Source organism: Monodon monoceros, unplaced genomic scaffold (assembly GCF_005190385.1).
Source record: "Monodon monoceros isolate NGI ecotype Baffin Bay Population unplaced genomic scaffold, NGI_Narwhal_1 Super_Scaffold_13, whole genome shotgun sequence".
In the NCBI taxonomy this organism is placed as follows: Eukaryota; Metazoa; Chordata; class Mammalia; order Artiodactyla; family Monodontidae; genus Monodon; species Monodon monoceros.
Window position 1 is genome coordinate 50,889,197 of NW_021703769.1, and position 15,775 is coordinate 50,904,971.

The following is a 15,775-nucleotide window of genomic DNA, read 5'->3' on the forward strand; positions in this document are numbered from 1 at the left end:
ATGGCTGGAGGACACTGTATTGGACACGGAGGGTTAGTGGTAGACTCCAGAGGAGAAAAAATTCCTGGGTGAGATTGGTTGGCCTTACCAAGAGCTGCCTGTGACAGAAACCCTCCCCCCAACTCCCAACACACACACACACACACACACACACACACACACAAACAGTCTGAGCCTTTTCAGGTGGGAGGAACTCCCCCTGGGCCTGCTCCCATCCAGCCTGCTTTGAAGGGGTGGGGGAAGGAGAAATGCATCACCGTGATACAGTGGGGAGGGTAAAAGGTGGCATTTTGGTGCACTTAAAAAAACATAAAGAGGGACCACTTTCAAGAAGGCTGTTTTACTTTGGGTATTTTAAAATACATTCCTGAGGCCTGGAAGAGTTCCCTGTGGGGACGGGAAGAACTACTGTGCAGGGTCGGTGGAGCCAGAGAGAGGTGGCTGGGGTGGGGGGGCAGCGCCATCCACTGCAGCCTTGGAGGCCAGGCACGCTGGGGAGATGCACGCGGGACAGACCTGGCGGAACCAGGCGAAGCTAGTACAGGGTCTCCCGGGCGTGGGTTCTCAGGTGGCGTAGCAGGTGGGAGTTGCGGCTGAAGCTGCGGCCACACTGCGCGCAGGAGTAGGGCCTGGCCCCCGTGTGCACCAGCATGTGCCGCAGTAGGTTGCAGCTGCGGCTGAAGATCTTGCCGCACTCCAGGCACTCCTGGGGGGTCTCGGCCTGCCCAGACACGCCCTCGTCCCCCGCCCCGGCGTGCGTGGCCAGGTGGCGCTGCAGGTGGGCGTTGCGCCGGAAGCTCCGGCCGCACTTCTGGCAGCTGTAGGGCCGCTCGCCTGTGTGGCTACGGCGGTGGCGGGCCAGGTTGGAGCTGTTGCGGAAGCGGTGGCCGCACGTGTCACAGACGTGAGGCTTCTCCCCGGTGTGGATGCGCTGGTGGCGCGCCAAGTGGGCGCTTTGGCTAAAGCCCTCGCCACACTCGCTGCAGCGGCAGGGCTTCTCCCCGGTGTGGCTGCGCCGGTGGCGGGCGAGGTCCTGCGTCTGGCTGAAGCTCTTGCCGCACTGGGTGCAGTGGTGGGGCCTCGGGCCGCCGTGGGTCAGGAGGTGGCGGGCGAGGCCGGCCCTTCGCATGAAGCGCTTCCCGCAGTGTGGGCAGCTGTAGGGCTTCTCGCCCGTGTGCACCCGCTGGTGGCAGACCAGCTGGGAGCTCTGACTGAAGCTGCGGCCGCAGACTTGGCAGGAGAAGGGCCGCTCGCCTGTGTGCACACGCCGGTGTGCCCCCAGGTGCTCGCTGCGCCGGAAAGCCTTGCCGCAGTCGCCACACACGTAGGGCCTGAGCTCGGGCCCGGGACGCAGGCTGCCCGAGCACTCGGAGCACTGGTGGCCCTGGTCCTTGGCGTGGATCCGCAGATGGCGCTTGAGGCTGGAGCGGCGCTGGAAGGTTTGGCCGCAGTGGGAGCACAGGACGATGGCCAGCTCGGGGGGCGCTGGGGTCTTGGTCTCCGGGGCGCCTGGGGGCTTTTGGTCCTGGGCGTGCGCCAGAAGGTGCTGCATGAGGCGGGCCCGGCGCTGGAAGCCCTGACCGCACTCGGCGCACAGGAAGGCGGGCTCGGAGGAGTGCGTCTGCATGTGTTTGCTCAGGTGCGAGCTCTGGCGGAAGCGGTGGCCGCAGAGGTGGCAGGTGTGCGGCCGCTCATCCGTGTGCGTGCGCATGTGCAGCTTGAGGATGGAGCTGCGGCCGAAGCTCTTCCCGCAGCACAAGCACAGGAAGGACCGCGCGCCTGGGTGAGACCGCAGCTGGTGCGTCTCCAGGCGGGCCAGCTGTGGGAAGCTCACCCCGCAGTCTGTGCAGATGAACTTTATCTCCGGCTCCGACTTGGGGGCGCCCCCAGCCACTTTGACCTCCAGAACTTCACTCCTGTCGGGAGGGGACATTTCTCCACTGGGGCCGCCCACCTCAGGGCCCGGGCCGAGAGACTGAGTGTGGGGCTCTTCTGCCACCCTGGGACTCTCTGCCTGAGACTTTGCTGAGATGGCAGCAGGCCAGGACACCCCTTTCGGTTCCTCTTCTTTAAACGCCTCGTCTGGGGTTCTGCCTCCAAATCCTGGGAAAGAAGCAGAAAACAGGACAGGTCAGGCCTTTTCGGAGGCGCTTCTGGGAATTGCCAGAACCTCAGTGCCTGGAAGCAGAAAGAATCCCAGAATCCTGCAAAGCTGGTAGGTGGGCAGAGGGTGGGTAAAAACCAAATAACATACAGTTTACCGTTTTAAGGTGTATAATTCTGGTCCATTAGGTCCATTCAAAATGTTGTGCAACCATCACCACTATCTATGTCATTCTCCCAAATGGAGACCCATACCCATTAGCAAGCCCTCCCGTGACCACCTATTTTATTTTATTTTAGCTGTTGTAATTAATTTTACTGAAGTACAGTTGATTTATAATATTATGTTAATTTCTGCTGTACAGCAAATGGATTCAGTTACAGATATATTCTTTTCCATTATGTTTTATTAGAGGGTATTGAATATAGTTCCCTGTGCTGTACAGTAGAACCTTGCTGTTTATCCAGTCTATATATAATAGTTTGCACATGCTAATCCCAAACTCCCAATCCATCCCTCCCTCCCACTCCCTTCCCCTTGGCAACCACAAGTCTGTTCTCTATGGCTGTGAGTCTGTTTCATAGATCAGTTGATTTGTGTCATATTTTAGATTCCACATATAAATGATATCATATGGTATTTGCCATGACCACCTTATTTATTTATTTATTTATTGGCCATGCTGCACAGCTTGCGGGATCTTAGTTCCCTGACCAGGAATTGAACCTGGGCCCACGGCAATGAAAGCCCAGAGTCCTAACCGCTGGATGGCCAGGGAGTTCCCGACCACCTATTTTAAAAGCTCAGAGTTTTGGGGGTTGATGATTAGACCCAATGAGCCTTAAAATAGCCCTGTATAGATACAGACATATCAATATATATCTATGTAGATATATATATCAGTATATATTACCTCATCAAAATAGTCCATTTTTTGCCAAAGAGGTCAAAAAGTCAGGTAGGGACCACCCCTGACAGGCAAAGAAAAACCCTTCAGTGGTCATAAACCCGGGAAAAAGCCCTCTTACCCAGAGGATGCACAGGCCAAGCCTTCTTTGCTGGGACATCTTCAAAGGTTAGGGACTCCTGTGACCAAAGGAGGGGCAGAGATTGTCACTAAGTGAGGAATGGGGCTCTAGGACCTGAGGGGGATGAAGAACTTTCAAGGTTTAAATTAAGAAAAACATGGATTTGCTAAAACTTCAGAGGCAGAGAACTGAGGGGACCAGTCTGGCTCACCAGCACAGCTGCTAGCTCCTGATCTCCAGAGTTCTCCTCTGGCCACAGCTCAGGGCCCAGGGCGGCTGACAGCACTGGGGGAGAAAGAAAGAGCTGTTAGAAGCCAGTCCTACCACCATGTGGCTCCGAGGACGTGCACCCATCATCAGGGCCCCGTGACAGGCATCTTGGCTCTCCCCCATTCCTGTCAACTAGGGAGGCTGCCCCCTTCCTTCCCCACCCTCACCCACCTGGCCCCTCAGCTCCCACCGCACACCAGGCCTCCACCTTCCTTAGGCCCCAGCTCCTCACCGCTCTCTTGCGGGGCCTGCAATGTTCTCTTGGGACCTGGGCTCAGTGGCTGCTTTGAACTTGGGGGACATCTCCAGGCCCCCATCTCAGCAGGCTTGGAGGGCACTGGCTGGGACAGCGAGAGTTCCTGCGATGGCTCCAGGGCTGGAGGCCCTTCTGAGGGCACTTCCTTCTTGGGGCTGTGGCTGGAGACTTGGAAAGAGCCCCCCTGTTCCTCCAAGGTGACCTCTGCACGGGGACAATTCTTGCCAGCATTAAAACTAAAATCCTGTTCAGAACACATCCATGTTAGGTGACGGACAGGACGGTAATCCAAGTCCTACTAACTCCCTAGGGCCATGGGACTGAGGAAAGGTGAGGGTCAGACAGGGAGGGAGTTAGGAGGTCAAGAAGGAGCCGGCAGAGGAAGGAAAGTGGGGTTTAGTGACTTCTTTTTTTTTGGCCTCACTGTGCGGCGTGCAGGACCTTAGTTCCCCGACCAGGGATCGAACCCACACCCCCTGCAGTGGAAGTGGGGAGTCTTAATCACTGGGCCGCCAGGGAAGTCCCAGCTCAGTGATTTCTTAATGGGGTGATAAAGTCACTGTCTTTCCACCTGCTGTCCAGCCCGCCTGGCTGCCCCCTTCTTACCAGCGGCCCCACATTGCTGGACTCCCTCTGGACACCCTCCAGCAGCAACACCACCTCTTCGCCATCCCTAAGCTGCTGGCCCTGGAGCCGGGCCAGGAGGTGGGGGGGCAGCACGCCCAGGAACTGCTCCAGCACCAGCAGCTCCAGGATCTGCTTCTTGGTGTGCAGAGCCGGCCGCAGCCAGTGGCTACAGAGCTCCCGGAGGCGGCTCAGGGATGCCCTCGGCCCCATGTCCTCCTGATACTGGAAGCACCTGAAGAGCTGGTGAGCCACCTCGGGCCGGGGCCTGGCCTCTGGCCGCCTGGGGTCCTCCTGGCCGGCAGCCTCTTCCTCCTCCAGTTTGACTGCTCCGAGCTGCTCTGGCTCCCGTGCAGCCGGGCCTGGTTCTGCAAGCATCCTTCACCTTGGCGATGCCTCACAGTGGTTGCTTCAACTCTTGGGTCTCTCTCTCTCTCTCTCTCTCTCTCTCTCTCTCTCTCGGCTCCCACACCTGGGGTGTTAAGGGATGCCTACAGATGTGGCCTCCAGAGGAATCGTTTCTCAAACTGGTCACGAGTAGTGGCTCAGCCTGACCAACACACCAAAAGGCAGAGAAAATGGATTGTTTAGTATTCTCATTCCCTCCTGCAGCATTTAGAAGTTCACCTCACTTTACCCCAGTGATCAAAGTTGGCATTCCTGAGAGAGGACAGTCTGGCTTTCCCTGCCTCTTGATATGGTGCCACGGGGAGTACCTGGCACCACCGAAGATGGATCCTTGCCAAAAATGTTTCATCGTGATCCAATCCAGCCTTTAGACCCAACTTCCAGGTTAAAGGGCATTGCAGGGAATAAAAACAAGTTGGCAGAGAGGCTAAGAGTGATGGTGTTTAAAGGTACAAACTTGTAACAAGTAGTAAATAAGCCATAGAGATCTAATGCACAGTATAACAAATGCAGACAATAATATTGTACTATAATATAATTATATAATATGAAACATATCATTACATTACAATCATATTATAACATATAAATGCTGCATATCTTAAACTTGCTTAAGGTTATATGTCAAATTTATAAAAAACAACAACAACAAACAAATAAGTCAAATGTCCCTTGAGGAAACGACCAAACAAATCCCAAAGACAGGACATTACGAGAAACAAGTGGCCCAGGTTCTTCTGAGTCTGTTATGAAAAATAAGTGCCTGGGGCTTCGCTGGTGGCGCAGTGGTTGATGCAGGGGACACGGGTTCGTGCCCCGGTCCAGGAAGATCCCACATACCGCGGAGCGGCTGGGCCCGTGAGCCATGGCCGCTGAGCCTGCGCGTCTGGAGCCTGTGCTCCGCAACGGGAGAGACCACAACAGTGAGAGGCCTGCGTACCGCAAAATAAATAAATAAATAAATAAAATTAAATTTTAAAAAGTGCCTGTAGGACACACATTGCTCTAGAGGAGACTAACAGCTGATATAACCAAATGCACGAACATTGATTGGATCCTAAGTTAAAACAAAAAACAAAAGGCTCTAAAAGCTATTCTGGGGTCAGTTGGGGAAATCTGAATATGGGTGCAGCACTGGGTGATAATGGAGATGACTACCAACTTCTGAGATGAGATTCCAGTGTTGTGGTATGTAGGAAATTTCTTTATTCTTAGAAAATGTTGAAGGGTTTGGAAGTGATGGAGCATGAGGATTCAGCCACATTTATGGATCAACAAGGCAAATGTGGCAAAATTATAGCAATTGTTGAATCTGGGAGATGGGTGTATGGATTCACCCATTCATTGCGTTGCTCTTTCAACTTCTTTGGAAGTTTGAGAATTTTAAAGATAAAAGGTTGGCAGGAGGGGGGAGTAGTTCATGCATGTGATTGCTCTTTGACCAGACTTCCGGACCCTCACTTTCTGGCTCTGGAGGTGGTTCTCAGCAGTCAAGGCCAAGGCCACCCAGCTGATCAGTACAGGGCTGAGCTCCCACCTGGTGTTCCAATCTCCTTCCCTCCCTGGGTTCCATCCCTAGAGACAGGCTGGGATGAGCCGGGGAGCTGGGATGGGTGGGTGGGTCTCCACATGGGACTTAAGCTTACTGCTTGCAGAAGTCTGTGACAGATGTGTTCCCAAGGCAGGCCAAAGCAGTCTCACTCACTTCAGAGGCCTCTAGTGGGTGCACCCTTGGGAGCTGGGTGATGGCAGGAGAGGCAGTCATTTCCCTTTCTTTCCTAATTTTTTTTTTTTTTTAGTTCTGGATTCTTCCTTGGTCTACCCCTCTGGGAGGTATCCATCCCAACCCTGTGAGTCTGGCTAGCATTAAAAAAAAAGTGTTTCTAACTGACCAACAGGGGGCACTGGTTCCATAGGACTATTCCTTCCTTTTGGGGTAGCCAAGACCTACCTAAGGGGGAGCTGACCCAAGTTCAGCACCCACAGGGGACTCAGTTCAGTCATTCAGCACAACCCAGAAGGCTTATTCTTTGGATATGGAAACCCAATTTCCAACGTGTCTCTGCCCTCCCTGCTCTCCAGCTTCAGGACTGCAAATGAGCTTCTCCCAAACCTGTCCCCCACCCCCACCAGGAACATCCCAGGCAGAGGAATGGGAAGAAACCCTCTTGCATCACTTCCCACCACATAAAGGGAGTGGAGCGGTGCCCGACCTGCTAGAGAGTACACGTCGGGTGTGCCTAATGAGAACACCTTACTGTTCTCATTACTGAGTAAAAATACAAACAACCACAGCTAACAGCTAGTCCTGTCACTGACCCATTTTACAGCCCAGGACACCCAGGCTCAGAGGTACAGACATTTCCCCAAGACAGCCCAGCCTTGACAATGGAGCCAGGGAGAAGTCAGCCTGGTCAAGAGCTTTGGATAGTTTAAGTCCCCTTCATTCAGGGCTGAGGGATCTCTGAACCTCCTTTAGAGGTGGGGTGAGTGGGGTATGATGTGGTAAAAGAACAAAGGAAACCCGTGTGTTTTAAGTCTGGGACTAGCACTTCCCACACAGGGGAGAGGTTTGTGATGCTAAAACACAGACCCAGGCCTACTTGCTGGCCACCTGACCAGCCTCCCTCCACCTCCCTCCAGCATCTTCCCAGCTTCCCTCCCTCTCCCCCACCTACCCACTCCCTCCGGCTGGTCTGCAGTCTCCCCCCACCACTCCAGAGTCTCCCCAGCTTTCCCCTACCTCCATTCTCTCCCCCACAGCCTTGTCCAACGTCCGTTCCTTCCTGCACTTTGGCACATGGGGCTCCTTCCACCCACTGGCACCTCTCTTCTGGGACTCCACACACACCACCCACCTGGCTACCTTGCAGTTTTAATTATTGAGGAATGCATGAAAAAATGTCTGGTGCAGAAAAGGTCTTTACTAAATGTTCAGGAAAATGGGTTTTTGTTTTATTGTGTTTTGGTAGCATGAGCAAAATAATTAGAGAACCAATCACGTGTGATCAGGAACCCTGTATTAACAGCTGGCATGTACTGAGTGCTTATCTGTATGGGCTCTGCTTAGGGTCACTTCATCCCACTCCAGTCCACGCAGTAAGTTATAATTTCTCCATTTGACAGGTGCAAAGACCAAGCTCTGAGAGGATGGGTGACTTGCTCAAGGTCACACCAGGGAGAGCCAAGATTTGCTTTAAGGGGAGAATGCTGATTTTATGGTGCAAAAGCTCAGAAACAGAAAAGGACCCAATTCCCCTCCCACCCTGTGCGATTTGCCTAGTCTTAACCAGAATATTACAGCATGAATCAGAAAAAACAAGGCCATTCCGATTTCCAGCCCTCAGGCTTAGGCAAGTGGGGTGCCGGAACCTTCAGGGGAGGTCTCTCCAAAAGGTTTGAAAGAGGTGGAATTCAAGGGACGAAGGCCCTGGAGAGTCTCTCCCTCCCCCCAAGTCTCCAGGACAAAAGCTTTGTTAATATGCGCATCTGTGGGGGGTGGGCTGGGTTGCTGGGGGAGCTCTTCAGCCATCCTCCGATATTTGACCAGCTTAATTTGGAACCTCGAGAGGCGGAGAGGCTTAGGCTAGACCAGCCTGGGGTGGAGGTGCTGCCACCGGACCCACCCAGACAATGGGAGCACCCAGAGCCGGGGTCCTCGGCCAGGGGCTCTCCCTTTCTCCCTGGATCGTTCGTCTTTGTTGGCCGGGCTCCCCTCCAGTGCTGGGCTGAGTCAATGAGTCCGGTCCACCTGGGGGACCGTGGAGCCTGCCTTCTACTCCCCAGCGGGTACAGCAAGCCCACGACACAGGAAGTCCAGCGACCCTCCCGAATGTCCCCATTGCCACAGGCCCGCCAGTACTCCCCAGCATGGACCAACCACATCCACCCAAGGCTTTCTTCCAGCACCCTAATCCCCCATCCCACCACAGAGGCCTGGAGCTCCCTTTCTCTCTCCAAGCTACAACGAACCCTTTAAGTCTGTCCTGGAAGCCTGTACCCCAGGCCTCCCTGCAACTCACCACTCGGGGTTCCCACTACAGAGGTGGAGGTGCTGAGGGGTTCTCTGAGGGCCCCCAGGGCCAGAGTCAGCCTCGGCCAACCTGGGAAAGGACTCCGGGAAAATGGAACAGGAAGTTCCCTTCCCCAATCCCATCCAGGTGGTGAGGGGGGCTTCCTAGAGTTAACCCTTAACCTCCCAGTTTGGGAGTGGGGTGGGGAGAGGGCGGGGCCAGAGAAATAAAGACAAAGCAGTGGATCCAGATTCCAACCCAGGCCTGTATTTGAGAGTCTAACTACCCCTCCAAGTAACAGCTGCCCCCCTCCTAAGCAGGACTGGCCCTGTGCCCCTTGGCGGTCTGTCAGCCTGTACTTTTTTGGGGGACAAGAGTTGCCATTTACAAATGCTTGCTGGGACTTCCCTGGTGGTGCAGTGGTTAAGACTCTGCGCTTCCACTGCAGGGGGCGCGGGTTCATCCCTGGTCCAGGAAGTTCCACATGGCGCTAGGTGTGGCCAAAAAAAAAAAAAGCTTGCTATGTGCCAGGCAAAGAGGATACTGAGGTAAACGTGAGGGACAGTCCTGAGCTTGCACGCCAGGGTACAGGAGCAAACCACAGGTGCTAATTAGAAAATGGAACAGGACCATGTGATGGGGAAGAGAGGGAACTGGTCGAAACTGGCACCTAAAATCCTCCCAAGAATCTTTAAAGGTGGCTTTTGTCCCAGCTTTACGAATGACCAAGCAGGGGCTCCCAGGAGGCGAAGTGACCTCACCAACAGCCTTGAGTCCAACTCTAACTCCAAAGTCAAGCCTTTCCCTTTGCTCTAAAGGGCCTCTTTGCGTCATGCCCTTCGCTCCAGCCAGATGGGCACTTCCTCTGCGGAGTCCGCGGTGCCTCGCTGAGCTCCAACCTGCTCAGAGGCTGCCCCGACGGGCGGCCAGATCCTGCGCTTGCTCTGGCTCCTCGGCCGGGTCTTGTCTCCTGCACTTAACAGCACTTAACAGCACCTGGGCTTCTCCTGTTCCTTTATTTTAATTGTCTAGCGTGGATCTCATTGGACCAAAGCTCCCTGCGGACAGTGGTCCGTTTCCCTTGTCAGCTCTGCATCCTCCGCGCCTAGCCTAGTGCCTGGCACACGTGAGGACGGACAAAATGGATGAGGAACCGCCGAGCAGAGAGTCCACCGCCCTCCGAGGTTTGCTGGCACCCCGCACCGGGCACTCCACAGCGCGTACTCCCGCTACTTCGGGGGCAGTCGGGGGCTACTGAGCCCCCCTCTCTGGGGCGGGCCAGGAAACCCACCCGGGGCGGGACTATGAAACCCCACCCCGGATGTGGAAAGGAAACCCCGCCGCTGGGCCTGGCCTGGGAGGCGGGGCGGAGGCGTCTCCTGTACCCCTATACCTAGGCTGGACCATCACGCCCCCTCCCCCGGGCACCACCGCTCCTGCCCCGCCTCCAGGACTGACACGCGCACCTATGGCTGCCGCCTTCGAGGACGAGGCCGTGTCTGACCCCTGGGAGTGGGGGCAACTCGACCGGGAGCTGTGGGCCTTGTCTAGACATGATGGGGGAGAACTGCAGGAAGGAGCGTGGCCTCCTCGGGTAAGGTGGTCTCGGTGCCTCGGGCCTGGAGCGTCCAGGTGAGAGCCTGGGGGAGCTGGCTGGGAGCACAGAGGGAAGGCTCGGTGTTTGCTGTTGACGCTGTCTTCCAGACCTTCGACTCAGGTGCACACCTTTCCTGGAAATCTGTCAGAAAAGCAGAGACCAAGTTGACCTAACTCCCTGAAATAGCATCCAGGCAGAAAGGCAAGTGCCTGGAGTGAGACAAGACCAACACTAGCTTTTGGCCTCCTTCAATCCTAACTCTCGGCCCAGGTGTGGGCTTTGGCTAATACCCGCGCTCCTGGCCCACCACGCGCGCGCACCATTCATTCGGGAAACATTTGCTTCCCCGAGTGTGTCCGGGCATTGTCCCTGACCCCGGGTACCCAGTGCTGAATAGAAGGGACAAGTGCTGCCCCCTTGAGGCTTACAGACCGGGCCGGACCAGATCACGGGGGCAAGGTTTATTAACTCAAATTACTTTGCAGAAATAAAGGGCTTAAGGGAATTCCCTAGAGGTCCGGTGGTTAGGACTCAGCGCTTTCGATGTCTGGCCCGGGTTCAATCCCTGGTCCGGGAACTAAGATGCTGCAAACCGCGTGGCGAGGAAAAAAAAAAAAAAAGAGCTGAACATTTAAGTCCCTTCACATTCGTCCTTATCTTTGAAAATATCAATACACTCCCCTCTCCCAGAGTGTTAGCCACTGAGAGACGAAAATTCTTGTGAAGTTGCTGGATTGTTACTTTACTCCATTTACTAAAAATGATAAACACATCTTCAAAGGACTTTTAATATAAATCTACCTGTTTAGGATATATATCAATATCTTCTAAAATTATCTTGAAAATGCACACTTAAACTATTCTAGTTGTTACCTTAGATTTTGGGGGGAAGTAACTGGTGTCTAAAAAACAAACAAAAACAAACCCCAACTTACCATTTATTTATTAAATATGAAAAAAAATTAAGTTTAGTATTATCCAGGTCAGCAAAAGCACCTGAAAATAGTGATGGGGTGATGGGGTCTTCTTCTTTCCTCTTATCTCTTCAGAGATTGCAAAAGAAAAACAAATTTCCTTGTATTTTCAGTTTCCTTAGGATTCCTCCATTTAGAATTATTCAGGGCAAAGGGAGAAATCCTTCTCCAGCTCTGGGAAGAATTACTATTAAAAACACTATGATCCCTTGATTAGCCTTTGGTTCATCCAGGGGCTTAAATGCCTGTCTCTTAACTGCATTAGTAACATCTTTTCCTGTAGCCATACCCCAGCATTTTCCTCTGGGTGGTTGCAATCTTGATGGAGTAATTGCAGTGTTTATGGCACAGCCAGACCCCTCACTAAGGACCAGCCCTGGTACAGAAGCACTGGGGATTTCGATGAGAACAGGAGTGAGCATTGCACCTGTCCTGGTCTTTCTTCAGTGTCTGTAAACTGTCTCTCCCAGGTGTTTCATCTTGTCTCTTTGGTAGGAGCCAGCCATTGGCTCTGCAAGCCCAAGCTGCAGTCTCAGTTTTGCCATTTGCTGCTGTGCGACTTGGGCAGATGGTTTAATTGCATCCCTTCACTCTGCTGCTCAAAGCTCTTCTGTGGCTTCCTATGGCACTTAGAACTAAATCCAGACAGCTCAGCCTGGGGCTCATCCCACAGCCCCTTCCTACCATGGATCTCATCTTCTGGCTTCTTTTCCTTTGCCTTTCAATTCCTGAACATGCCAGTCTGATCCTGCCCAGGCCTGGAATGGATGCTTTCACTCACATCCCCACTTTGCTAGTTCCTCTTCATTCTTTTTTTTTTTTAATCAGTTGGTTTAATTCCAGGTGGTATAGAATTCAGGACAGAACAAAGACTTAAGAACACACTTTGGCAGGATTCTGGGCTAGGTTTACTCTAATCTCACTGCTAAGGTCGAAATGACTGAGAAGCATTGAAGAGAGGGTGAACCACTGTATGACTTTAAAAAAAATATTTATTTATTTATTTGGCCACGCCGGGTCTTAGTTGCAGCACGTGGGATCTTTGTTACAGCATACATACGGGTTCTAGTTCCCTGACCAGGGATCAAACCCAGATTCAAACCCGGATCCCCTGCATTGGGAGCACGGAGTCTTAACCACTGGACCACCAGGGAAGTCCCTCACCCAGCCACTTAAACGCAAGCTCCACAAGGCTGGCTTTGCTGCTGTTCATTGCTGTATCTCCAGTGCCCGGCACATAGTAAACACTCACTAAATGTGGATTGAAGGAATATTCCACAACAGACCTTGTCTTTCCTGGTATTCTCTATTTCGGTAAGTGTAGAACAATCCATTCAGTTGCTCAAGCCATGTACTGGGATTTATCCTTGACCCCCTTGCTTTAACTCATTCCCACATCTCATCAGTCTCCAAGTTCTGTAGGTCTGATAGCCTAAATATTTTTCATATATGTGTTTCTCTACCTCCACTGCTGCTACCAAGTCCAGGTCACCATCATTTATTGCCTGGATCATAGCAATGGTCTTATGGTTTCTCTTCATTCATTTCCTTTTTTTTTTTAAGTAAACTTTTAGGTGTAATGTACAGAAATTGTGCGCAAACCAAAAACGAAGAGCATGATGAGTCTCCACCAAGCGAAAACAGCCCTTTAGCCAGCATCCCAATCAAATCAGAATTTACTAGCCCTCTCGGGCCTACTCTGGTGCCCCCTTCTGGTCACTTCCCTTCCCCCATAATCTCTATCATGACTTCCAACCACAGCAGATTTGTTTGGTCTGTCTTTGAACTCTGTGTAAGTGAAGTCACACAATAGGAACTCTCATCTGACCTTACTGCACAGTGAGGGAGTCATCCACGCATTGCTTATTCCCTGAATAGTATTCCCCCATTGTGTTATTTGTTCATTCTACTGTGTCTACACGGGGGTGGTTTTCAGTTTGAGGCCACGCTTAGTAGTTCTTGTAGGTCTCGGGTAACCATATAAGTGCGTACTGTGGGACTTGTGCCCAGGAGTGAATCGCTGTGTCACAGGGTATGTGGATGGTCAGGTTCAGAAGATTCTGCCACACTTGTCCAGAGAGCTTGTACCATTTCCCCTCCCACTGTCTGCAGACTCATCTTGTGCATTTCTTGCCCCAGTCCTAGGATCAGCTGTTTCTCCGTGGAACCCTGATTTTTTTTCACATTATAAAGCATTCACAAAAATAGGATTTTTAAAAGGAGAGAAAGTAAAACTAATGGAGGTTCTACATTTTTTTTCACACCCAACTGAGTAAAAAAAAAAAAAAATAGAAGAGACACTAGTGAAAGACCACATGCCATGTAGAGGAAGGAGTCTGAGAGCTGAGGGTAGGTGCCAGAGAGTGCAGCAGGAGGAAGGGCTGAAAAGGACATCAAGGGTGGGGGCCTGAGTGCCATTGTCATCTGCTCCCAGGAGGGGTCCTCAGAGCTGAGCCAGTCAGAATGCCTCCCAAGTACTCCCATCCCCACCTGCTTCAGTGTATTTAGCTTTCGTGAGTGAATGTACCTTAAACTCTACCCAAGACTGGGGCACCCTTTAGGTATCAGATAGCAGGAGGTGACTCTGCAGCAACAGTGAAGGGTATTTTAGGATGATGATAGTGTCCTGGTTTCCTAAAAATGCAGCAACCTCTACAGGGAAAGTAACTTAATTTACTCTAATATCTACCTCCAAAGAGCCAAGTGGAGTGACTCTTGAGCTTGGTCTCAACAGAGAATCCCCTCCCTGCCTGTACTGTAAGCTGTCTTTAGCTCCCAGGTAGAGAAAATGTTCTGGAAGGTGGTATGTGGGTGTTTGGGGGAATATATCCAGTCAACCCTACTAAGTTTGGGGGCTTTTCTGGCCTTGGTGTTCACGGCTTGCCTGGCTGAGGCTGAAGCTGCCAGCCTTGACAATCATGGTAAGAAGCACTTGGAATTGCCGCCTAGGGAGGAGCCTCCTTTCCTCCTGGAGCTTGCCCAGGGCAGGAGAAAGCCATTTCTGCTGACTGTGATGGGCAGGCTTCTGGGCCAGCATCACAGCTGAGATCCAGGAGCCAGGTTTGGGGTTGGCAGCCTCTCTGCCTGCCCTGTTGCAAGATCAGATGTTAGTCTTGTTCACCCACTGGAAAGGAGCAAAGCCTCCACAATAAGAGCTGCTGGGTAGTTCCAGTTGCTGCAAGGCAAGGGCATCAAGAATTGGGTGATGAGTAGGCTCCTGGTTAGACATTGTGATGTAGCCATACAACAGAATATGCCGCAGTTGAAAAACAGCAAGGCACCGCTTGAGAACAGTAGAACTCTTGACACATAACCATCCGTCCAAACCTGCCCTGAGACTTGACCAAACTCTAGCATAGCTTCTAGCAGCATAAGGCCATGATGACCCCAGCCCCCCATTAAAATGCCTGCCTGAGAAAGCTCAAAGCTGCCAGGAAAATTTACTGTTCATTCTAGCTAATGCCTGATGATGGGCCCCTAGCCTCCCTTTCTTAAAGCACTTACTAAAAAGGGCTTATAATTGTGAATATGTGTTTCTTATAACCCAGAAGAAGATTATAACTCTTACAATCTTTCACTGACCTGAGAGCCATTCCCTTGAAATGTACTCATCAGGAGGGACAGGGCCTCTGTCTCCCTTCTCTGTGGGAGGATAGACTCCTCCTGCCTCCCACACCTGCCAGGTAGCAGACACACCTGGCCTAATTGCAGCTTCACTGACTGGCTCATTGTGACTTCTCACTACCCCCCGCCCCCCGCAGCCCCCATTCTCCCTTTGAAACACCCAGTGACCTCTGCAGCACATCGGATGGAGCGCAGCTCTTTGCCCTGCTGTCCGTAGTTACCGAATAAAATCTGCTTTCACCACTTCCTAATGTATGGCTGTGTATGTCTGACATGCTACATGTTTTGTTTTCTCTATATGTTTTTTATGCTAAATATGTGTCACGCACACAGAGGGGGCACGTCAGCAGCATATACTCCCATTTTTGAAACAAAACAAAACAAAACAAAACTCTAAACGTGTGAGGGGCGGAAACCCTTGACCTGGGAGGCTGGATGGGGCGCTGGGCCGGAATTCGTGCTCCCGGGTACCCCGGCGCCGGCGCTCTCAAGCTGAGGGCCCTCGCTCGGCCAGCCTCAGTTTTCCCACCGGAAACTCGAGGGCTCCCGGGTGTCCGCCCCGCGGTCCTCACCGCCCCCGTTGCCCCCGTGCCCCTGGCCCACAGGCGGGCTCCACGAGAGACCCGGGGAAACCGGAAGTTGGAACGGGACAGCCGGACGGGAAACGCGGGCACACCGGCCAGGGTCCGGCAGCACCAGGATGACCCTTCGCCCTCGGCGGGACTGCCCCTCGGGTGCGCGGACAGCAGCGCGCAGGTAAGGGCAGCAGGGCGGTGCTGTGGGGGGCGGGGCCAGGGAGGCGACAGCCAATCACCGCGTCTCCTGTGGGGGCGGGGCGGGGCAGTTGTTGCTTGGGAGACGCGCTCTCCGCATAGTT

The 15,775-nt window shown here is 52.9% G+C and overlaps 1 protein-coding gene across 1 annotated transcript; it reads right to left on the reverse strand.

Annotated features, from left to right (window-relative positions):
* Nucleotides 1-535: 535 nt before the first annotated feature.
* On the reverse strand, nt 536-4,495 carry ZSCAN10 (zinc finger and SCAN domain containing 10). Its single transcript, XM_029219525.1, has 5 exons — nt 4,265-4,495; nt 3,635-3,902; nt 3,344-3,408; nt 3,133-3,190; nt 536-2,103 (listed from the first exon to the last, which is right to left on the reverse strand). Exons 1-5 carry the CDS (start codon nt 4,493-4,495, stop codon nt 536-538), a joined length of 2,190 nt encoding a protein of 729 aa, XP_029075358.1.
* Nucleotides 4,496-15,775: the final 11,280 nt, after the last annotated feature.

Excerpts from the sequence above, each read along its gene's own strand:
- ZSCAN10 (XM_029219525.1), bottom strand. The coding sequence starts at position 4,495 with ATGGGGCCGAGGGCATCCCTGAGCCGCCTCCGGGAGCTCTGTAGCCAC. Across the intron at positions 3,409-3,634 it reads GCAGGCCCCGCAAGAGAGCG|CCGCCCTGGGCCCTGAGCTG; the intron begins GTGAGGAGCTGG and ends CAGTGCTGTCAG. Across the intron at positions 3,191-3,343 it reads AGGAGCTAGCAGCTGTGCTG|GAGTCCCTAACCTTTGAAGA; the intron begins GTGAGCCAGACT and ends CTTTGGTCACAG.